Source organism: Rhineura floridana, chromosome 9 (genome assembly GCF_030035675.1).
Source record: "Rhineura floridana isolate rRhiFlo1 chromosome 9, rRhiFlo1.hap2, whole genome shotgun sequence".
Lineage (NCBI taxonomy): Eukaryota > Metazoa > Chordata > Lepidosauria > Squamata > Rhineuridae > Rhineura > Rhineura floridana.
The window spans coordinates 62,914,840-62,939,919 of NC_084488.1; the positions used below are offsets into that span (position 1 = coordinate 62,914,840).

Consider the following 25,080-nt stretch of genomic DNA (forward strand, 5'->3'; position numbering starts at 1 on the left):
ATCAAAGTTCAAGGACACATTCCAGCCAGGCGAAAGCACTCAATGAGAGCACGGAAAAGGACTCAAGAGGGGTGTGGCATGCAGAGAGGGAATGTGACCTTTGAGGGACACATTTGGCCCTTAGGCCTGAAGACTTCCCACCCGTGCTCTAGTCTAGAGAGAGACAGAATTGGAGATAAAAGTTAGGGAAAGGAAAGGGGGAATTATAATAGTGTAAAGCAATTAAAGGCAGTTGTATGTTTCAGATGAGCTTTATTAAAGTGGGTCCTCAGCCTGCAGACACTGATGGCCACCATCTTAGAGCCTTTCCGTAAAAGTCTAACAGCTGTTTGTTGGGTGGTACGGTATATACTCACCACAGTGACTGTTAAGTTTTAGTGCAATGCAGATCCATGAATAGGGATGTAAGAAGGCATAGATTTCTATTCTGATCTGTGTTCACTGCGTGCAGCGCTGCTTCTGTTCTGCTGTTTGGCTTCTGCCAAAAACAACTTTATTTGTCTCGCTGTCTGCTGCGGTGAAATTTTATGTAATTATCTTTAGTGTGGCAGCACCTACCCTGTGGAATTCCCTCCCTTTGAATATTAGGCAAGCGCCATCTTTGCTATCTTTTCGGCGCCTTTTGAAGACTTTTCTTTTTCAACAAGCCTTTTAAGTTGAGAGCTGTCCCAGTCTGTGTCTGTGTCAGAATTGCTTAATATGTTTTTTAATAATGTTTTTAACCCTTTTTAAAAAGTTTTTTTTAATGTTTTTAACGCTGTTTTGTCTTAATGTATTTTAAGATTTGTTTTTATGATGTTTTAAAGTGTTTTTAGTTCCTTGTTTGCCGTCCTGGGGTCCTGCTGGGAGGAAGGGCGGGATACAAATTAAATTATTATTATTATTATTATTATTAATACATTATTTTACGCCATTCATTCAATTGCAAAGGAAACACAATGCAAATTGGGAGGATGAGAACCGTAATCAATTATGTATCATTTGTGGACTGAGATAAACAATAGCAAATACTGATCACATTCTCCAGATTGATTTGTGTTCTAAAGATGGCATCAATAAGTGAATTGGCAATTTCTGCTTCTGTCAGAATCCCACAACATCCCTAACCATGAAGGAAAAGAGAGATATGTCACTAGGCTAACTAGGCATTTGCTAGTCCATGCATTTTTAAGGTTTCACTGGCAAACTACTAACTAAGCACCACTGAGTGAGTGAGGAAGACTTAATACCCTTGCAAAAAAGCATTAGGAGGTGATGCCAGGACCACTGGAGATGCTACTTCTGCTTTTGCAATCAGGCACAACTGTGGACATTACTACCCTGTGCTGGAGTGCTGCTATTACCTCAGCAGCCTGCATGATGCTGAATAGCAGCCTATTTACACCCTCTGGTAAGGATGCCATACCCTCCTCCTGCATTCAACAGTGGAAGCTGGTAGTCAGTCAACAACCTCATAAGCCACCACTACGGAACTACAGGTACTGCTCCAGGAGAGTAACAACCTTTTCCCTCTCCAGAACAAGGAATACCCTGTGGACTAGTAAAGGCAAAGCCTGCTCAAAAACATTTTGTTTCCTGAAACGGTGGCCCCTCTCATTCCTTGTATGGAAACCAACCAGGCTAGCACCTGAATTGAATTTCAATGCTGCTGCTAGGATGGCAGCCTCCACCACACTGGAAAGCAGCAGGATAGCACAGGGATCCAATGCAGGTGGTGTGGCATATGCAGCCTCTAAAACAGAGGAATGACTGGGAGAGGGAACTCAGAGGAATGGCTTGCGTAGGGGAGGGGGATGCTGTTGTTGCTGCCCTCCCAGCACCCACCACTTACAGCGGCTGCTTTTCTCTGTCTAACGGTAGGGCCAGCCCTACCTAATATCCAGAATCTTATATATCCACGCATCTTTGTTGCACTCAAACTCAACAAAAACAATTTTGTCATGGTCAGATCACTATCTGGTGAACATGGACTTCTCACTGCCACATACCCTCTGCAGGGGAAAGGGACCCATTAAGATGGTCCGCCCCAGACGCCTGATGGAGCCAAAAGGATTCCTGAATGCGCTGGGAGATGTGGAGCCGTCAGAAAGTCACCCAGTTGAAACCCTGGTGACGGAGTGGAATAGGGAGATCACCAGGGCAATAAACTGTGTGGCTCCAAAATGTCCTCTCCCACTGAATAGAACTCAGATTGCACCCTGGTATACACCACGCTTACGGGGCCTGAGGCAGGAGGTGAGACGACTAGAGCGCCGGTGGCGGAAATCTCGTTCTGACGGTGATCGGACACTTGTTAGAGCAGCAATAGCTGCCTATCAAGTGGCAACGAAGGCAACGAAGAGAGAATTCTTTGCTGCCTCCATTGCGTCTGCAGAGTGTTGTCCCAGGAGGTTGTTCCAAGTGGTCCGAAGCCTGGTCGGTCCGGTTGCACAGGAACCCTTGGAACATTCTAAAGCCTCCTGTGACAAATTTGCCAAGCACTTTGCTGATAAAATCGAGCGCCTGAAGAGCACGATTCTGTACGCCGTGGACACAGGTAGTGGGCCAGAGCTGGACAATTGCATTCCGGTCCGGTGGGATCGGTTTCAGCCCCTTCCCTCTGAGGAAGTGGACAAGGTGCTCTCTAATGTGAGGCCAACCACGTGCTTGCTTGACCCTTGCCCTACATGGCTCATTGTGAGCTGTAAAGAGAAATTGAGCGAAGGGATCAAGGCAGTGGTGAATGCTTCCTTGGAAGAGGGTGCAATGCCATTAGCCCTCAAGGAGGCAATAATAAAGCCCATTCTGAAAAAGTCCTCCTTGGATCCCCAAGAGTTGAACAACTTTTGCCCAATTTCCAATTTACCATTCTTGGGCAAGGTGATCGAGCGAGTGGTGGCTACTCAGTTACAGACACACTTGGATGAAGTGGATTATTTGGATCCATTCCAGTCGGGCTTCAGGACTGGACATGGAACTGAAACAGCCTTGGTCGCTCTGGTGGATGATTTGAGGAGGGCGTTGGACAGAGGTGAACATACATTCCTCGTCCTCCTGGACCTCTCAGCGGCTTTTGATACCGTTGACCACGGTATCCTCCTGGATCGCCTGAGGGGAATGGGAATAGGAGGCACTGTTTTACAGTGGTTCCATTCCTATCTCTCTGATAGGCACCAGCGGGTGGCATTGGGAGATGAGGCTTCAGACCCTTGGCCTCTCAATTGTGGTGTGCCACAGGGTTCTATCCTCTCTCCCATGCTATTCAACATCTATATAAAGCCGCTGGGGGGCATCATCAGGAGATTTTGGCTGCAGTGCCACCAATATGCGGATGACACTCAGCTCTATCTCTCATTTAAGTCCTCACCAGAGATGGCTGTGGATACCATTTCCAAGTGCCTGGAGGCCGTAAGTGAATGGATGGGAGGAAACAGGCTGAAGGTGAACCCCGACAAGACCGAGGTACTGCTTGTGGGAGATAGGAGGAAGTTGGGTGATTTTGACCTGGTGTTGAATGGGGTAAGATTGCCCCTGAAGGACCAGGTTCGCAGCCTCGGTGTTGTTCTTGATTCCCAGCTGTCCATGGAGGCTCAGGTTGTGGCGGTGAGCCGGGCAGCTTGGTATCAATTACATTTGATACAAAGGCTGCGACCCTACCTCCCTGTCCATCTGCTCCCACGGGTGGTACATGCCCTGGTCTCCTCTCGCTTAGACTATTGTAATGCGCTCTACGTGGGGCTACCCTTGAAGACGGTCTGGAAATTACAGCTGGTACAGAATGCGGCAGCACGTCTGATCAAGAACAGCCGCCGCCGAGACCATATCACTCCAGTACTTAAAGATCTGCACTGGCTACCAGTTGTTTACCGGGCCCAATTCAAGGTGTTGGTTTTAACCTTTAAAGCCCTACACGGTTTTGGTCCAGTTTATCTAAAGGAACGCCTTCAGCATCACCAGATAGGCCGCCAAATGAGATCAGCCTCCCAAGACCTTCTCTCGGTCCCACCAGTCAAAACAGCTAAGCTGGTGCGGACCAGAGAGAGGGCATTTTCAATTGTGGCCCCCGCCCTCTGGAACTCTCTGCCTTATGATCTCCGCCATGCCCCCTCCCTGACAGGCTTCCGCCGAGAACTGAAAACATGGTTTTTTAGGCAGGCATTCGAGACCTCTGTCTAATTTAGTTTAAATTTTTGTATGATGGGGGTAGGTTTGGATTGAGTATACTTATTGTTGTTTTGTATTATATGTTGTATTTTACTCTATGTTATATTTTAGTCTATGTACGCCGCCTGGAGTGGCCGTTAATTCGGCCAGATAGGCGGCCTAGAAATAAAATTTTATTATTATTGTTATTATTATAATTGAACAGCTATATCTCACCAGACCTTTTAACTCGCAACTGTTGTTGCTTCAGAAGATTAAAAGCAATCTGCTGGGTAGGGAGCTCAGCAACAGCAGCCCCAAACCACGCAGAACTAAAACTCTGGTGTATCATTTTCTTTTATAATGTAACCTTATTAAATTGCTTGTAACCTATAAATAATCCTGTATTTTACAGAAATCCTGCTATGAAAAACAATGCCCTGCTGGAATTTAACACTTGAGACTATTTTTAAAACATGTTTGATTAAAAAGTTAATTTTAGACTAACATTATAATGGCCTTAATACAAGCTTTATGCTGCTCAACGTCATTCCCGATCAGTTCCTCTCGATGCAGTTTATCATATGATTGTCATTTTTAATTGAAAAACGTGACTGATCATTAATGTCGTGGCATTCAGATAAATCGGTCTGATGTGTGTTTCAGATATCAAACAATTTCTTCTCCCCTTTAAATGATCTTTTTTTATCTATTTTTGCTTTGGGTGGATTTGCCAGCTCGAATCTTAAAACTGCCAATGAACCCTGTAACTGAAGCATCATACAATGAAAGGGTTGCTTGTATGAGCAACGTCTGCTTCAGATATAACTTTTACACTGAAAGTAAATACAAATGGTAAACCACAACAGTACAACATGATGGCTTTAGAAACAATAAAATAATATCTATGCTTGGGTTTGAATAATGACTCTTAGCACATCCTCTGAATTCAGAGTCATGATAATTAAGTTCTTGATCTGGACCCATGTTACGTGAAACCATATGCAGAGGAAACCTGAGAGCTCTGACCTTATATGTATAGTTATAGACAGTCTAAAACTAGAGTTGTAACAAGAGGTGAGGCTCTTAACTCTGGAAATATTAGATCTTGCATTTCCTACAGAGCCTGTTCTGAACTGTTTTGTATCCATAAGATGGTTTTTGGAATAATTCCTGTGGCTGTATAACACATGGACACTTCACTAGAACATGTCATCTGTGCAACTGTGCAATGGATTTAACCAAAATCAGATTATGTAAATCAAAAGATTGTGACAGAATACAAATGTTTGAGCTCTAAATAACAAAAAGAGTCCATACCCATTTTTAAAGATAGTTAAATCCTTAAAACACTTTTAAAATAAAGGGCATCTATTATCTTAAAAATAGTTACCTACAAGCTCGGATATTCACTTTTGATGCTGCCTTATAGCAACATAAAGTAAGCAACTTTTTCAAAAATAGACTCGCAGAGCAATACCGCAATGGACCATTAAACTATGGAATTTGCTCTCACAAGATGTATTGAGGGGCACCAACTTGGATGCCATTCAGCAGCGTAGTGATAAATTCAGAAGTGCAGGGTCCCTTTATGATAGTCACTCTACACCCCCTCACAGCCATGTCCCTGTCCCCTCAGTCACTTGCTTTCTCTCCATTATCTCCACACTCCTCAGCCCTTCCCATGTGCACCTTCCCCCACAACAACAGACATCCCTAGGAGCCAATCAGCATTAAAGGGAAGTGTGTTAGAGTGTGGTAGACTCTTCTCAGTAGCTGACTCACCTCCTTTCACTCTGATTGGCTCCAGTCGGCAGTAAAGGACAAGGAACCATGTTAGAAGACTCTTCTCCATGGCTAACACAGTCCCCTTTCATGCTGATTGGCTCATAGGACACTGGGGACATAGGGACCCTGCTCCCTCAAATATAAAGGGTCTAAGACCCCCTGAGATCCTGGACCACTATATCCCTGATGCCATTAAAAGAGGATTAGACAAATTCATGGAGAATAAGGCTATCAAAGGCTAGCAGACATGATGGCTATGTTCTGTTTACACTGTCAGAAGCAGTTGTGTCTCTGGACACTAGTTGCTGGGAATCACAAGGGAGAGAGTGCTATTGCACTCAGGTCCTGTTTGTAGGCTTGCCATAGGCATCTGATTTGTCACCGTAAGAAAAGGATGCTGAACTGGATGGGCCTTTGCTTGACCCAGAAGGGCTTTTCTTATAAAGGTTCTTATGCTATACTAGGGGCTGCATCCCTGCTTGTTTCAATCACCAACCACTACCAGTAACGGCAGTGACAGCAAGATGAAGAGAGTCTTTCTTTCATTCCCCCTGCCATGAAAAGCCATATGATTGAATTAAATGCCTTGTCTTAAGGAGTTAGGTGTCTTTTAATCATTATCATTTAGCCATTTGTTCTTGCAAACACAATTAGATAGTCTGCTTTCTTTCGTATGTTGAATTTTAATCCAATAGTTTAAAATACATATGTAAATTCCCAACTTCACTGGTAAGATACCCAGTTTAGACCAAATTAGTACAACAGAAGTAGACTTAGGTAAATGCGGGTGATTTTGTTCCAAGGCCTTTCTAGTTGTACAGCATCATGTTCATGAATTTGAGCACCAAAATACAATTGTAGGTGTGGTTTACTTTTAAAATCCATCATTACTGGGTAAACATCTGTTATTTGGTACTTGGCTTCCTTTTGATTTTATAGATTGTGAATGATTCTTCCAACTGCCAGTTTCAGAAAATATGTTTCCCAGATAATAAGATCAAATGCCCGATTTAGTATACAATCCTATACTCACTTATCCAGGAGTAAGCCTCACAGAGCTCAACGGGACTTCGTGTTGAGTATACATGCATAGCATTGTTTAATTCACCAGGAGGGTTTCTTAGATATCCTTCTGAACAGAAATGCTTGTTTTTTCATAGTTTATTCATACCATTTGTTTTGACAAAAATTCCCTAAGGCTGCCAACAGATGCCTCAGTTCCATTTGGGTTTAAGAGAACAGAGTACATGTGCATATAGTACTGACAACAGAAGTCAGATTCTATAACTTGCTTAAACATTACAAAGAAAGAGTGCCCTAATGCAACCCTGTTTCACACTGTTTCAGACTGTCGTAACTGAACAATGGTATCAGAATGCTTCTAGACAAGCCTATGATCTGAACTTACACTGCCGAGTTTGGACCACAATATCACCATATTGATCCAAATGTTGCCATCAGATCAGCAAAGGCAAAATGGAGATGCCCTTACTCAGCCGTGAGCATTTGCAAATTAAATGGTGTAAAATGAAAGAGCTGTCAATTGTGGAGCATCCTGATCTAGATTTAGCTGTATCTCAGCAAAAAAATAAAATGGTTATTTGCACCCCATTTTTCAAATCTGTATCATCTTAAAAAATGCATTAAAATTGCATTAACTAATGGGACAATAACTGTGAGGTTAGTTTGGGATCTTTTCCATATAGATTAGAATAATAATATGAGAATACAGATAGAATTAATGGAAGCAAAAAAGCTTAGAAAACTGTCTTGTTAAAGAGGAAGTTTGTTCTTAACTTTAGTATGTGCTAGAGATGGCTGAGATTCAAACTTATTACAGTTCTTACTAATATCTTACAGCATTTAATTAATTAAATCACAGACTTTTAAAAAAAGTTTTTTCTCAAGTGCAGTTTGGAAGATTGGGCATTGACCAGCAACTAGGACTGTAATCCAATTCTCCTTAACCTGGGAGTAAATCCCATTGAAACCAATAGAGCTTACTTATGAGTAGACATGTATTGGATTGCAGCCTAAGTCCACTGTTGATTAGCTTAGATTGGTGGTTCCTGAACTTTTCCCCCCCACAGACCACCTGAAAATTGCTGAGAGTCTGGATCACTTAATTATTTTTCTCCCTTGTAACAGTTGTAATGTGCTGTGCTAGATGTCTGATATTATATCTTAATGTATTGCAATTTACATTCCATAGAATTCAATTTGTAATATAATAAAATGCAATACAAGAAATAAAAGAAGCAATAAAAATACAATGAAAACTTTTTATCAGTACTTAATGTGGACATGCCGTGGACCGCCTGAATGAAGCTCATGGACCACAGTTTGGAAACCCCTCGCTTAGATGGATTTAACATTCATGTAGAATAGGGGAATTGGAGATGTACTGCATGTATCAGCCCAGGCGAGAAACACTTACAGAATCGCTTATCAAGCCTTTATCTTCTCTTCCCTATTGCAGCCCCATTGCACGCCCTTCCTTCTTCCCTCTTATTTGTATAGGGTTGCTACCTAAAGGTTCTTGTGCCTTTAAGAGGTCCCTGATAGGCAGGAATCAAGTAGCTGAAACTTACCATGATATGGGAATATAGTGATGGGGAAGGTTTTGTTTGCTTAACTCCAATATAATTATTGTTGTCCTCAAGCGCCACTGCGACTGGGCACTTTATAGAACACAATAGCAGGCACTGTGAGAGAAAAGAAACTTGATTAACGGTTCTCCAAGTGAGCCCATAATGGCTACATGCCTTAATCTCTTCCTTGTTTCTGTTGGTTTGGTGCCTTTTTGTGTATTTTGTGCAACATAATTTGATGGGTAATATATTTTTATTAGATTTTTGAGGAGCAATTGAGCTTGAACATTTTTATTATCAGTTATATTACTTGGATTAAATAGAAACAAAAACAGTAGCAAGCAACAGCTCAATAAATAACAGTCTTTTGCTTTTCAGTATTCATTTTGTACTATTTTAAAAATACATTTTGGGCTCACAACAGGCGAGAAGGGCCTCCCTTAAAAGATATACATTCCTCCCTGACTCTGCCGCAGCTTCCCCTTTGTGTTTATAGGAAAATGAGGTGGCCTAATGGCATCACTCTGCTTATATTGGGTTTTATTGTGTTCCTGGAAGAGGGTTTTTTCCATTTGAGCCTATAAAGCACACACTGAATTTGTGTCTCTGGTTAGTAATAGACTGGATGAGGAGAAAAATCTGAAACTTTATCCAGAAAAATGGAGGTATTGGCCAGAGGGGGGTGGATTCTACAGATCCAGGTTTGGCAGTTAGCCTTTTTTTGTACAGGGTTGCACTCCCCCCAAAGAAGCAGGTGTGTGGAACCTTTGGCCTGCCATATGTTGCTGAACTACAATTCCCATCAGCCCAGCAAACATAGCCAATAACCAGGGATGATCGGAACTGTAGTTCAGCAACATCTGGAGGGCCAAAGGTTCCACACACCTGTTCTAAAGGATCAGAGAGGCAGCTTGGCAGTGCTTCTGAATGCAGACACCCAGATAGTGGCAATGGTCAGGAACATTTTTCAACAGCTTTGGCTGATTCACCACTTGCATCCTTTCTTAGAGAAACTGGACATGGCTATAGCCATTCATGCACTTGTGACATTCACCTTGCAACATTGCAATATTGTCTACAATCTGCAGCCAGGGCAGCCAACACAGTGCCCTCCACGTGTTAGTGGACTCCACCTCCCCTCAGCCCTAACTAGTCTGCCCAAGGGTGAGGGATTGTGGGAGTTGTAGTCTAACAAAATCTGGAGGGCACCACATTGGCTATCACTCGTCTATAGCCTTTTGCAAGTCACTATCAGTGCAATCCTATACATGTCTATTGCTCAGAAGTAAACCTCATTAAGTTCAATGGAATTTACTCCCAGGTAAGTGTGTATAGTAATGTGGCCTAGGTTCAAGGCTAAGCTGAGGTTTTAAGTGGCAACTTTCAGCAGTTATACAATACTCCTTACATTTTTTAAATTTTTACATTGGAAAGCCTGATCTTTTTGTTCCATGGAACAGGCACATCATGACGCACAAAAGGTATCCCTGTGTACTTTCTTGGTGAGAAACTTGAAATCAGGCTGCCATTTTTATTGCTTGCCTTTTTCTTGGCATGTACAAATCTCATTATGTGATCAAGGATGGCTGTCAGCTGAAAGAACAAAAAAAAAAGAGCAATCTCCAGAATATCATTAGACAACCTCATATTTGTCTTTTCAGTTGGGCAATTTTTTGGTTGCCATCTTCTGGAGAGCCAATATTTGCTATGGGCAAAAGGCTAATGCTACAGAAGCCAGGAAAGTGGCCTCATCTGATTTTTGCTGTTGTAATGCTATAACGTTTGACTTGGCTCTCAAACTGCATCACCAGGAGTGATCTGCTCTGAAAACTCCCTTATTGTATTGCACCTGCTATCTCTGCTTGTCTTGGAATAATAGGTTGATGAGGAAGAGGCAAGGAGAGAAACAGAGGCTGCCAGATAAGTGGTACTGCTCTAGGGAGCAGTTGGCCTTTTTTTTGTCTTTTCCCCATCTATGATCTGGTATATATACTTTTGATTAAAAGAATATTTGTTTAACAGTGGAATAATCTGGTACATACTTTTTATTACTATTGTGAATTGAAATGTAAATGCAATGAAAACAATAATTTTAATAAATATCAACAGTCTTGGAGTTTGAAAGCATCCCTCTCTAACACCGATTTCCTAATTTAACATGTCTCCATTATTGTTCCTTTTAAAATATAACATTGGGGTTTTAACATGACTGGAACCGACTATGCACCCTTCCTTTCCATATCTAACTGAAGTCTAACCCTATCCTTATCCCATATGCTGAAATACAATATTGCAAGGCATCTGAACATTATCCAAGAAACGCGCAGGATAACTACCCTACACTCTGGATGCTGCATGGACAGATCTCCCAGGCTACAAAAAAGGATAGGCGTATGTGCTAAACATAGCTTTCAAGAAACATGAATTTAGAAGTCCTTCCATAGCACCATGAGGTAAAATTCAGTAAGATCTTCTTTCATATGAGTGAGATGGTATGCTATAGACCAATATATTAAATAGTACTTTGGTCCTACATCAAATCCCAATTTACCTCTTAGGCATTTTTCAGAAATCCTAAACTGAGAAGCTCAGATTCACTCAAACTTGCACTTTGAGCCCTGCCCAAGTAGGTATGTCTACAGTTTCCATGTATTTCATAATAGTCCTCTTACAATATTGGAAACCACCTGCTGTTCCAGGAAAGAACTCCAGCTATGTGCATCTTTGTTACCTAAAACTCCATGCTAATCCTATCTCACTATATATCCTTGTGTGACCCTATCTTAAAGTTAACAACATTCCCATTTATCCAGACATCTAGTTATCTACAGCTATAATAGGAGTGTGTTCACTGGCTTTTTAGCTGGGTATTTAGTACCGCTGGAAATGATCCTAGCACTGAAAGGTTTACACACATCCAGTTCTAAAATTGGACTAAAAGCTTTCTGACCGATGCTGGTGGTATCTCCAACACATTCCCTCCCCCCATCACACACACACACTGACCAAATACATTGGTACTAGGGTTGCCAAGTTCGTGGCCTGAGACTGATCCTGTATCTTTAGAAGAGAAAGTCAGCCAAGTGCAGATGTTCTTGCAACCCTGTAATGAGAAAAACCACAAGGTGGAATTCTTTCTTCCCCCTACACAACTTTTAAAGATACAGAAGACCTCTTGCTTGTCACGCCCGGCCTCCAAGAGGTCTTCTGTATCTTTAAAAGTTGTGCAGTGGGAAGAGAGAATTCCACCTTGTGGTTTTTCTCATTACAGGGTTGCAAGAACACCTGCACTTGGCTGACTTTCTCTTCTCCTAAAGATACAGGATCAGTCTCAGGCCAAGAACCTGGCAACCCTAATTGGTACTAAGAAGCCTAGCTTGATAGTTCATCACTGGGACCAATTAGTACAATAAGCCATTTAGTGTAGTTGGGGAAACAGAAGTATAAACCTTTACTGAAAAGCTTTCCTAGTGAGGAAAACCAGCTAGCACAGCTGGCTGGGACTAATGGGAGTTGTAGTCCAAAGCTGCTGGAGAATACCAGGTTGGTAAAGGTGAGTGCACCATACCTTTGGTGATGAATCGTGTATTGTGAGAAGCACACAAATTCAGCTCCTGACCTGGTGACTGCCCTGTCCATAGTACAGATTATGCTGAACAACTGTTTGTGCACATCTTATAGAACTGATTCACAGCATGATAGAAAAGGCATGAATCATCTGATGCAAAACCAACCCATAGAGAGGAAAGAACAGAACAAATACCATACAGAATTTAGGAAACACAGCTTTATGTTTTATTCTACCTTCATTCCACAATAGGATTCTACTGCAGAGCCACTGTGGCTGCACTGTAATATTAAACTCAAAAAGAAAGTGGAAATTCCTCATTTTATACCATTATGCTGCCTAAATTAAAATGAAAAGCAATGGCTCTATGCACACTTACCTGAGAGTAAGTCCCACTGAACTCAGTGAGGCTTACTTCTGAGTAGACATCTATAACATTGCACTGTCAATTTCTGAATGTGTTGATTTTACTTGCCTCTCCCTATTAGGGTTGCCAGGTTCAAGGCCTGAGACTGATCCTGTATCTTTAGGAGAAGAGAAATCAGCCAAGTGCAGGTGTTCCTGCAACACTGTAATGGGAAAAACCACAAGGTGGAATTCTCCCTTCCCCCTGCAGAACTTTTAAAGATACAGAAGACCTCTTGGTTGCCAGGCCCAACCTCTAAGAGGTCTTCTGTATCTTTAAAAGTTCTGCAGGGGGAAGGGAGAATTCCACCTTGTGGTTTTTCCCATTACACTGTTGCAAGAACACCTGCACTTGGCTGACTTTCTCTTCTCCTAAAGATACAGGATCAGTCTCAGGCCCTGAACCTGGCAACCCTACTCCGTATACAGTGCTAAATACATGGATACAATTGGAAAAAGAAAATTTTAACCAGAATAACATATTTTTACACTAACACTCAATCCTGTGATAAACTGGATGTGATGAGAGCTGGTGGCTGTACAGATGTCCATGTATTGCTGGACACAGAGCTTTTTGCACAATAAAAAACTTCAGAAACTTTAATAAACCTTTCAAGGCTGTGCACCAGCATATGATATAAGATCCAAAATGGGCCTTTTTCCTTCCAGAAGTGTCACTGAGGGATTGCCTCCAATCCTTTTATTGCTGCAAGAACAGTTTGGTTCATCCTACGCAGAATGAGAGAATTCCAGAAAACAAACAATCATCAACTGAAGTCTGGATAGAACAATTAAATGTAAACAAAAATATGCTGCATATAACTGCTGGCCTGGTAAAGAACATCACTCATTTATGGAGAACTATAATTATGCATTTATCATTTATATAGCAATTTAATATGAAGAATGCTTTACAATCCATACCTTAGGCTCTCTTGCTTTCTATAAATCCAAATTCCACTACATGCCATATTAATTTCATTCACTTCATAATTATTTGCAGCCAAAAGGAAAAAACATGGACAATTATTCCATAGAACACTTTCTTTCCTAAAGGAAAAATAACCCAGTATCCTACCCTGTTTCTGCAGCTTTTTTGTAATTCTGAGGATGTAAAATATTGGCTAGGGCCTTATGTACTTCACTGTCCTCTGCTGGATAAAATCACAGCTACTGACTCAAAGCGCTCATGACTCATCATCTTTTCAAGCAAGTGTCCTACAAAGATGGCATAAACAACGTCTAATGCACATGCAAGTGAAGTCTCAGAAGCCCGTGAATGTAGATCACAGGTCTGTTTGTTCTCTTCTTGTTGTATAATAAATTAATAATAATAAATTTAATTTTTGTGTCGCCTATCTGGCCGAAACCACTCTAGGCGACGTACAACATTAAATTCAACAATACATAATAATACAATACATAATAAAATACAATGCAGTCAACAATAACCATTTTAAAAAGCGGCAGTACAGGGCCATCAATAGACAATTTTAAAACAATATAAAGAAATTAGCCCACCCCGGGGACCCCAAAGGCCTGTTCAACGAGCCATGTTTTTAAGGCTCGGCGAAATGTATCTAGGGAAGGGGCATGGCGAAGATCGAACGGGAAGGAGTTCCAGAGAGTGGGGGCCACCACTGAGAATGCCCTCTCTCTAGTCCCTACCAACCTAGCTATTTTCGTTGGTGGGACGGAGAGAAGGCCCTGTGTGGCTGATCTGGTCAGGCGGCTTAGTTGGTGGTACTGGAGGTGCTCCTTCAGGTAAACTGGGCCGAGACCGTATAGGGATTTAAAGGTTAAGACCAACACCTTGAATTGGGCCCGGAAAACAACTGGAAGCCAATGTAGATGAAATAACACCGGCGTGATGTGATCACGGCGGCGGCTGTTTGTAAGCAGGCGTGCCGCCGCATTCTGCACCAGTTGTAGTTTCCAGACCGTTTTCAAGGGTAACCCCACGTAGAGCGCATTGCAGTAGTCTAATCGAGAGGTGACCAGGGCATGTACCACCAGTGGGAGCTGATGAATAGGAAGGTAGGGTTGCAACCTCCGTATGAGGTGTAGTTGATACCAAGCTGCCCGGCTCACTGCCGAAATCTGAGCCTCCATGGACAGCTTGGAATCAAGAACAACCCCGAGGCTGCGGACCTGATCCTTCAGGGGCAATTTTACCCCATTAAGATTCAGGTCAGCAATACCCAACCTTCCCCTGTCACCCACAAGTAGCACCTCGGTCTTATCAGGATTGAGCTTCAGCCTGTATGCCATTTACTAGTTCAGCCAGCATCTATGTATATGGTTAAACATTTTTTTGTACAAAATTAAGCTAGCGTCTGACTATCTCAAGTCCCAACTGAAACCATGTCCCCATTTGCCAGGTATATCTAGACCACAGGTCATCAACCTTTTTGGATTAGAGGCCACATTTCAAATGTTGAGATGGAGCTGAGGGCACCAGTCACAAAATGGCTGCCATGGGATGTGTGGCATAATGCAAAATTAGAGAGAGTATAGTCATTGCTGCTTTTCTCCTCCCACCCCCCCACCTCCCAGACAATCTCATGTTTACCATGGGAAGTCACCTATGTCCTGCTGGTCCTAACTGTAGAGATACAATCCTAAAACCAAAGCTTAGGCTGCCATCCTGCATTCACTTACCTGAGAGTAAGCCCCATTAAACACAAGAAGACTTACTTCTAAAGTAGGCATGTATACTATTGTACTGTAAATTAACTATACAGTGAATTCTTAATAAATGCCTGGTCATCAGTTCCTGCAAAGCAGGAGACATGCCTAAGCCTCTTTGCAAAGTTTTTACATTTTGCATTTGCCATTTGGAGAGAGAATTCTTTAATATCCACGCAACTGATTGTGTAGTAGTATTTGCAGAAAACAGCTTCTAGGAAGTGCCTGATCTCAGATGAATTTACCACAGGAAAGATGCATTCTAGTTGCTAGGAAAAAAGGAAGGGCAAACTATGGAGATTCCAAGGACTACTAGAAAATAAGACAAAGGCAGGAAAAGTGCAATTAAGGGGAGGGGAAATCAGACGCTCTTTGATACCCTAGGGATTCCTATTGCCCAGTGTCCAAACAACTCACTTATCAGTCACAGCTCTGACTTTACTCTTTGGCTAAAAACACTGACACGCAGGAGCAGCCAGGATGGCTCATTTCACAGAAATCGCTTAGAAGGGTATCTGTACATTTTGCTTCATAACTTTCTTTCTAGTACAGCTAGAGACTTACTTTCTTTTTTTTTAAAGAAAGCTCAGAGTCTGAAACCCCTTCCTGAGGGCACGAATGAAGGGGTTTGTGGATGCCATGCTGCCTATGGGCACTGGATTGGCATCCCCTTATCTAGACACTGACCCAGATGCTACTCTAAAAACTTCGCAATCAAACCAAGTCTATACATCCCACAGAATTATTCGGGAAAGATCTGAGGGTATGTTGTGTGGGCAGTACACTTCAGAATGTAGATGGAGATGTCATTTCTTAATATTCTTCAACATTTTACAACAACAACAACAAAAGCCTTCCTGCAAATAAAAAGCTAGTAGGGAACAAAGTTCTAATCCAGGTTTGTTAGTTTTCTACTTGCATTCAGGTTTGGTTAGGGCAGCATTATAAAATGAAAGTTCCCATCTTCTTTCTGAAGTGTTCTGTCTGTTCAGACCTCTACCACCTCATTCTGCTGCATGTGTAGACCATACCTCACTTTGTTGTTTTGAACTGGAGGAACAAGATGGGTTGTCTTCTATTTTCATGTGGTGTTGAAAAAAGAGCCTCTGGGTGGTATATAGACAAGACATGAGTTAGCAGCAGGAATATATCAGTAGAGTAACAGATACAGAACAGAATGAGAGTATAATAAACTAATAGTAGTATAAAAGAATGAAAGAGGAAACACTGACACATCTTGCATCTTATTTGTTGAATGTTCAAGGGCACACAAGAGATTAAGCTTCAAGAAATTCACATATCTAGCTGTATGGAAAAGTAACAACTATTCATTCCCTTAGGGTAAATGACAGAGAGAAGAATAATGTACTTCATTTATAGGCACCTGCCTATTAAAGTATCCCAGGTGTTCCATAATAAAACACCTATAACTGACTGACAACATACCATAATGATTATGCACATATTTTTGTGGTGAATAGACACTTCCACAAAACAATACCAGGCCAAACCCTGAAAAGTTTTTAACAAAAATGAAATCAGCCTACGACAACTATAAATAATCTTGCACATATCACAGTTTTAGACTTCTATAATCAAGCATGATTGTTTTGTTCACATTACAGTGGTATGCTGAGAATGAAATCTTCAGATAAATTACAGAACTCTCCATGGGATAATTTCCTCTGGAAGCCAGACTCGTCTATTGTATGCATCTTAAAATTTTAACTTCCATGTTTTCACATTTACTGAATACCTTTTAAGGTACAAGATTATTGCTGGACGCTATGGGATATTTCACTTGAAAAAGAAGTGTATGCCAGATAAAGTTCACTGGACACATGAAAGAGCATTACACAGAATAGACGAACTGGGGATAATGTAAATGTACTGCCTTCAAGTCGATTCCAACTTATGGCGACCCTATGAAGAGGGTTTTCATGAGGCTGAGAGGCAGCGACTGGCCCAAGGTCACCCAGTGAGCTTCATGGCTGTGTGGTGATTCGAACAGTCCAACACCTTAACCACTACACCACACTGGCTCTAGAGAGGTATATATACTGGAGGTAGACCTGTGGAACCAGTAGACTTTCCTATGCTGCCTTAGGTTCCTTTTTATTCTAAACCACAGGCATATACCCCACAAACCTGCCACCAGAGGAACCACTGGCCTATTTCCACCTGAATCCTGCAATATCAAGACCGATCCAATACATCAATGTACCTTGTCTCCCTACTACTCTCCCTATTAAACTTGGAGGAATCAGTCGCCGTGCATCACGGGAAATGGTTTTACTTCCCCCCCTCCATTTCCCTTCTTTTCCTCAAGTCTGCGCGCGGTCGAGACTACATCTCCCAAGAGGCTCCGCAAGAGCGGACGGATCACCTGATGCCTCACACACTCTGAGCAAAATGGCGGCCCCCGTGATGCGACGCTGCCGGCATTGGCTTCGAGCTGGGAAGCTCAGCATCGGGAACTTCGTTGAACTGCGTGGCCCGAAAGGTCTCGTAGTTGCTAGCGCGCTCTGCCGGAGTGGAAAGGAGATTACAGAGAAACAGAAACGGTACGGCAGGGAGCAGTAACCGGGCCCGGCAGTCGCGCTGAGTAGTGGAAAGCCTCGAGCTTCTCAACTCCTGTCGCATTTGCTCGCCTCCACGCCCCCTCCCTTTGCAGTAGGATCGTGCTGTATGCAGTCAATTTCGGCCCCCTAGAATTATAATCTTCTTTCTTTTCTTAACCTTCCAGGATCTCAAGTTAACTATTAATCTGTCGCAGAAATCTGGATAGGAGTGATAGTAAAATAAAGTAGCTAACAAGTGGCACCTCCCCACCCTCATACTTGTTTCTCGAAGTTTAAAGTAAAATGAGGATGATATAGAATTCAAGTTAATGTTACCTTTACTGTTTGGAAGACGTTAATGTGCATCAGAAATATGCTGGGCTGCTGTGTGGATACACTGAGGACCACTTCACAGATTACACTTTTCCTACCCGGTATTGCGGGGGGGGGATCCATTTTGCAGCCCCTTCCATATAGGGAAAGAGCCACAGCTCAACGGTAAGAGCATCTGCAGAAGGCTCCAGGTTCAATCCGCTATGTCTCCAGATAGGGCTGGTAGTGTTCCCTGCCTGAAACCCTGGAGATCCATTGCCATTTAGTGTAAACAGTATTGATCTAGATGAACTAATAGTCTGATTCAGTATAAGGCAACGTCCTATGTGCCACAAACATGTATGCATCTCAAAAATACACAAGCTTGCTGATTATGATGTCTGCACCTCTACTGTCTTTTCCTATAACTGTATATGAAAATGGCATATTTGCAACAGCCTTTACATTGCAGTCCCAAGCACATGTGAGACACTTTATCAAATTTATTATAGTGTACAATTTTGTGGACTAGAATCCACTTCATTAATCCTAATTAATCTGAAGGATGTCTGCTTTTCTTAAGAAATGAGATGAGAATGGAAAGCTCACTCTGTTCTGGTTTTTATAATTCCAGTGTAGAGAAGCAGAAGCCTGAACATTGGTCTTGTTAAAAAAAAGTGTTTTAATATTTGAAAGAAAAACTGTGTTTGATGAATTTGCTTAGTGCTTTTCTGGTTTCCATATTTCCCATCTTGATCTAAGTACCTCTGTCATGCTGCAGCATAAGCTTCACTTCACCAGTGAAATATATTTGTGTCTTTTCTTTATACAAGTCCAGATAATTACTTCCAGAACCTGTCAAGCGGTTCATGCAGTAAAGGTGACTGTTCTCTTGCTCATATAAAGATTAATTTATGGATGTGAGAGCTGCAATTACCTTTCAGCAGATAGGAAGGTGTTTGTCCTTCCTGTTCAGAGAACCATCTCTTGAGTTGAAAAGAATATTTCTTTATTGCCAGACTACTGATGTTTATGCTAATCTAGTACTAATAGTGCTCTGTAGACCCACCTTTCTCAGCTTCAAAGTGACCATCTGACAGCATATGCATAATTGAATATGCCACCTGTCTGTTGGAGATTTCTTATACTTAGAAGGAAATCAATTAATATTTATTTTCTGTTTCATAATCTCCACTGGGTATGAAATTGGATACCTGTCCAACAAACCCTCTCTGGATAAAACTGTCTTCTGAAATGCACACTTTAAATTGATGTAAGGCCTTCAAGATACGAGTTTCTTTCTGCCTTCTTTTAACAACCTGCTTTCTGTACAATACTCAGTGATGTTTAATGAAAACATTTCACAATATCTCTCAATATTCATTATACAGCAGTGGTGGGCTTGCAGTGTGCTATAGCACGCTGTTGAACTCTGATGTTTTTGGTGTTTGCATTCCAGCCAATGAATATGCCTTTTGATTTTCTTTTAGTGATGTTCCCTGGGCAGCAGTGGTTGGCCTGGAAATTCATGCACAGATCTGCTCCAACTCAAAGCTTTTCTCCGGTTCACAAGTCCAGTTTGCAGCACCGCCTAACTCTTTAGTATCTTTTTTTGATGCTTCTCTACCTGGAACTCTACCAGTAAGTTAGAATTCAGTCCTGATTGCAGTCTTGAATTTCCAACAACAAAAAGTCTGTATTTATAAACAGAAAGAGAGATTCAGGAGAGGCAGCCACCATTAATTCTTCAGTTTTTAAAAATATTAAGAGTCATAATAGTTGTAAGGAACACCAGATAATTACGCCACCTCTGTTGAACAAGGAGCACAAACAAGGAACACATAGAACAAGCCTTGCTGACGCAGAACTAGCATGGCTTCTGCAAAGGTAAGCCCTGTTTCACTGAGAGTTATTTGAGAGTGTCAATAAGCATATATATACAAGTGGTCCAGTTAACATAGTGTACTTGCACTTTCAAAAAGCTTTCAACAAGTTACCTCACCAAAGGCTCTTCAGTAAGCTTGGCAGTCATGGAATAAGATATGAGATCCTCTTGCGGATCAGAACTGGTTAAGCAGAGAGAAAGCAGAGAACAGGAATAAATGGAAAGTGTTCCAGATAGAGGGGTATAAAAAGTGGAGGCCCCCAAAGATGGCTATTGGCACCTCGGCTTTTTAACTTGTTCATAAATGATCTAGAGTTAGTGATGAGCAGTGAGGTGGCCAAGTTTGCTGATGATACTGAATTGTTCAGGGTGGTTAAAACAAAAAGAGGTTGCTAAGAGCTCCAAAAGTAAAATGACAAATGCTATTCAATATACCAGTGGTTCCCAACCTGGGGACTGGGACCCCCAGGGGGGCCGCAAAGTAATCCAGAGGGGGTCGTGAACAGTAAAGAAATGAATTTATTAATTTTTAAAACAGTCTTCACTCCTTCTACACTGTCTGCTTTCCACTGCCGCTGCAGATGACACCTCCTCCTTGCTCCAAACGAGAGGGGAGGCCTTTTGCTGAAGCGCCAGAGCGTCTTTCCGGCGCACTAAGGGCAGGCATCTGCCCATAAAATGCATGGCAGATGCCAAAGGAGGCTGAGGGTGGAGCTACCAGGAAGAAGAGGGGATTACTATCACTGATTCCTGTCTCCTTGCACTGCTGCTACTGGCAACACCCTTACTTAAGAATGAGAAGAGAGGGCTTTTTGTGAAGCAAAAAGAAGCAAGCCTGCAAAGAAAGGCTGCTTTCCTCCTTCCTTCCTGGCAGCCAGCCTGCCTCCCTGGGGGGAGGGGGTCACAAAAAATGTTCAGCTTATAAAGGGGGTCCCGTGCTCATAAAGATTGGGAACCACTGCAATATACACAAGTGTAAAGTTATGCATATTGAGGCAAAAAAATCTTAATTTCCCATATATGCACAACTGGCATTGACTGACCAGGAATGAAACCTTGGGTCATAGTGAATAGTTTGATGCAGGTGTCAAACCAGTGTACTAGGGATCATTAGGAAAGGAATTGAAAATAAAACTGCCAATATCAGAAAACAATTATACAAATCTATGATGCAACTGCATTTGGAATAGTGTGTATAGCAGTGGTCCCCAACCTTTATGAGTAAGGACTCCCTTTGTAAGCTCAAAATATTTTGTGACCGCCCCCACACACACTAAGTGTAATTTTAGTCTCTGTTAATTGAAAAAAAATGGTGCATGGCAAAATCACATCTCTAAATATCCCTTTCCATAAAAAGTCCCTGCAGACAGTGAGGTGTTGCTTTCTTTTCTTACTGCGAAGGTTCAATCAGATTTGGATCCCCCTCCCCCCCAACAGTCTGAAGATGTACAGTCCTGTCTCCCAACACCAGTGGGTTACAGTGTTGGGCTAAGATCCAGGTTCAAATCCCCACCCAGCCATGAAACCCACTGGGTGACCTTGGGCCAAACATGGTCTCTCAGCCTGACCTATCTCACAGGGTTGGTGTAAGGATAAAATGGAAGGGCAGGGAAACCATGTGCACCACCTTGAGCAACTTGGAGGAAAGGTGGGATATAAATGCAATAATAATTAAATAAATACATTTCAGCTGCAGTATGTGGACCCCAGCCTCAGCCAACCTTCTGAACTTTTTAAATAATAATAATAATAATAAAGCCTTCTTCTGATTTCTTGACTATTGTCTGCATTTTGGTTAATGACTGTGCCAAGGTATTGATAATCCCTGACAAGTTCAATGTCCTCATTGTCAACTTTAAAGTTACATCAATCTTCTGTTGTCATTACTTTAGTCTTTTTGACATTCAGTTGTAGTCCTGCTTTTGTGCTTTCCTCTTTAACTTTCATCAGCATTCGTTTTAAATCATTACTGGTTTCTGCTAGCAGTATGGTATCGTCTGCATATCTTAAATTATTGATATTTCTCCCTCCAATTTTCACGCCTCCTTCATCTTCATCAATCCCGCTATGTTCTGTGTATAGATTAAATAAATAGGGTGATAAAATAAACCCCTGTCTCACACCTATTGGGAACCAATCGGTTTCTCCATATTTTGTCCTTACAGTAGCCTCTTGTGCAGAGTATAGGTTGCACATCAGGACAATCAGATGCTGTCGCACCTCCATTTCTTTTAAAGCATTCCATAGTTTTTCATGATCTACACAATCAAAGGCTTTGCTGTAATCTAATAAAGCACAGGGTGATTTTGTCCTGAAATTCCTTGGTCCATTCCATTATCCAATGTATGTTTGCAATATGATCTCTGGTGCCTGTTCCCTTTCTAAATCCAGCTTGGACGTCTGGCATTTCTCGCTCCATATATGGTAAGAGCCTTTGCTGTAGAATCTTGATCATTACGTTACTTGCATGGGATGACAAAAAAATATGTCTTTACCAGTAGATCACTTTTTGGCTCTTGTCTTGTTACAACAGGAAAAGTAACATGGGGTTGATTCCCTAGTCTTGCTGGCCACTGAGTCCATATCAGGCTTTGATTTTTCTTTAGCCTTAAGCACTACTAGCATTTTCTGGCAAGAGGAAATAGCTTAGCCTAGCCTGGAGGTATCTTATCCCAGCTATCATCTGCCAGACCACTGTGCTGTGCTTCCCAGCTGCCATAGCAACCTATAACATGGGCTTTGCATAGTTTGTCACTTGAATGTTTACCTCGGGATAATTGCTACTTGGCGACTGGTTTCCTAACCAATTTGTAGCTATTTGGCCAAGCAGTTGAAAAAATTTCAGTTATTTAAATATACCATATGTGGTTCTGCCTTCTTACACTGTATTTCTCCAACAGCAGTTCTTTTGTGGAATGCAGTAAGATCATGCTTAAAATTAACTGTAGGTGTGTTTAGGAACATGGGAAGCTGCCTTATACCAAGTCAGGTCATTGGTCCATCTAGCTTAATATTGACTACTTCAGCTGGCAGCAGGTCTCCAGAGTTTCAGTCAGCGGTCTTCCCAGCCGTACCTGAAGATGTTGGAGATTGAACTGGAGACCTTTTGCAGGCAAAGCATCTGCTCCACCATTGAGCCATGGCCATCAAACATACATTAGCTGTAACTAGATTATTGGATGGATGAGTTGTATGTGTGGAGGGTTAGCGCTAGGTGTGGCTAATTCATTTCAGAAACTTCATTTTCCTGTGCCTGGTGTAGTATTTTTAGATCCCCTGTTTTGAAGAGACTGAGTATGCAAGAATAAAAAGTCTTAAGAACACTGGGTGGTATCTAATGGTACCTTTTGCTTTTGCAGAAAGTTTGCATAAGTTGGGACACCCCATCTTCACCAATCCCCCTATACCCACTTAAGCTGACTGTTCTTGACCCTGCTGCAAGCTGTTCATAAAGGTTAATGGACCAAGGCGAACACAATGGTTTATAGTACAGAGGGCTGCAGTAGGTAGGAGGGATTGATGAAAATCAGATGCCCCTTTCCACAAAGGACCACGTTGCCATTAGATGCAACCCATTGATAGTTTTGCTATTCAGATTTGACAGTGAAATGTAGTTGAGCTTCTGGTGGAAAGGAAAGATCAGTTTTCTGCTATTTTTGATTTGTAACAGAGCCCATGCTGCACAAACAAAAATATCTCAATGCAGCTGTTGATGTCTCTTGTAGTAGGGTCCCAGGATATGCAGAGGAACACCCCAATCTGAGGTATTGTTGAGCGGCTACTCATCAGAATAGCCAGTGCCAGCAAGAACAAAGGTGTGACCTGGTATACCATAGTGCTGGGGTTGATATATGAAACCTAGGTTGAAGTCCTCACCAAGAAATTGCACAGCACTGGTGTTTGCTGTGTCTATAGGTAAAGTTGTATATTGTGAGTCACCTCGGGAGGGTTAACCCTGAAAAATAAACAATACCTTATAAATGTCTAGCTAAATAAATAAGCAAGACAGAACTAAGTGTAAAGGTTGTCCCTGAACACACATTGGATATGTGCAGGGGAGCCTGAGTGTATCTTGCTATTTTCTTGTGGATTTCTGTACATTTTGAGGAGAAATTGTTGTTTCTTTTACAATTGTTCCCTAGTGAGAAATCTTGAGCCTAAGCTGAAACAGTCTTCCTTTGAGATAAGAGCTCCTGATTAGTAGTCAGCTTGATGGCTAACCTAATGAAAAATTCGTGATCTGTTCTTGTTCACCTCCAACAGAGGCTTTTATCTGTGTAAGGAGAGGGGGAAAAACATTTTCCTTTGCAGTTTTTGGTAGATAAGTTGAAAGTGGATATTTTAAAATACTAGTACTTGAGTGTCAGAATGTGATATGGAATTCTACTATTATTTATTAGCATTACTGCTTCATAGTTTCTTGCTGTGTTAGACAAGACTGGTGGTAACTTTAGCAGTGTATGTATGGCCTTCCTGATTTTAACAGGATGCTTTAGCGTGCATGAAAATCTTACTAGTTGCACAGGTTATTTCATTATTACTCCGAATATGATTGGGCTTCTGTTTTTGGCTTAAAATTCTTTCTTCTTTAAATAGATGAAAGAAGTGGTCTTTGAGAAATATTAATTACGTGTGTAAATTTCAGTTTTTTCAAATGCAAGACTATTAATATTTATGCAGGGGTTTCCAAACTTTCTTATAGCTGATTCAAACAGCATTTTTCTAAGTACTTTTGTGGGTTAGGAAATAGACATCAGGAGATCTGCTATCTAATCTGTGTGTTTTGTTGTGGGGGAGGGTGTTAAAATGTTAAAAACATTCATGGGGATGGAATTGAGGCTGTGGTGTTGGGAGGGGTGAATTTTTACATGTTTTCTGCATCATTTTCTTGATCTAGATCACTTATTTATAGCTTTCTGCCCCATAGTTGTTGTTGTTGGTGGTGAGAGAATATACAGATACCATACATCTCTTCTACTTTGATCCCCATTGTACTCTCAGGTAGACAGAAACAAATTATAGAAATGATGGTCACATGGTCAGGCAGTGTGTTTCTAAAGCCCCAGAAGGAGGAACTCGATTTGATGTTAAATGTTTTAAACTTTTGTTTTATATGGATGGTTATATAGTTGTAAACCGCTTTGGGAAGCATTTTTGCCT

At 41.7% G+C, this 25,080-nt stretch overlaps 1 protein-coding gene across 3 annotated transcripts in view; it reads left to right on the top strand.

The window, feature by feature from the left end:
* Nucleotides 1-17,529: 17,529 nt before the first annotated feature.
* GATB (glutamyl-tRNA amidotransferase subunit B) overlaps nucleotides 17,530-25,080 on the top strand; it is a 59,351-nt gene continuing 51,800 nt past the window's right edge. For 2 of the 3 annotated variants that reach the window (XR_009757798.1, XM_061583879.1), the window contains exons 1-2: nucleotides 17,530-17,726; nucleotides 19,526-19,676. Coding sequence is in view for 2 of the 3 variants with exons in the window: in XM_061583879.1 (XP_061439863.1) it covers nucleotides 17,575-17,726; nucleotides 19,526-19,676 (303 nt within the window). In the remaining variant the exon portion in view is untranslated. Of the gene's footprint in view, nucleotides 17,727-19,525; nucleotides 19,677-19,716; nucleotides 19,923-25,080 lie in introns of those variants that run through there. The other variant, XM_061583880.1, reaches the window with a different exon arrangement.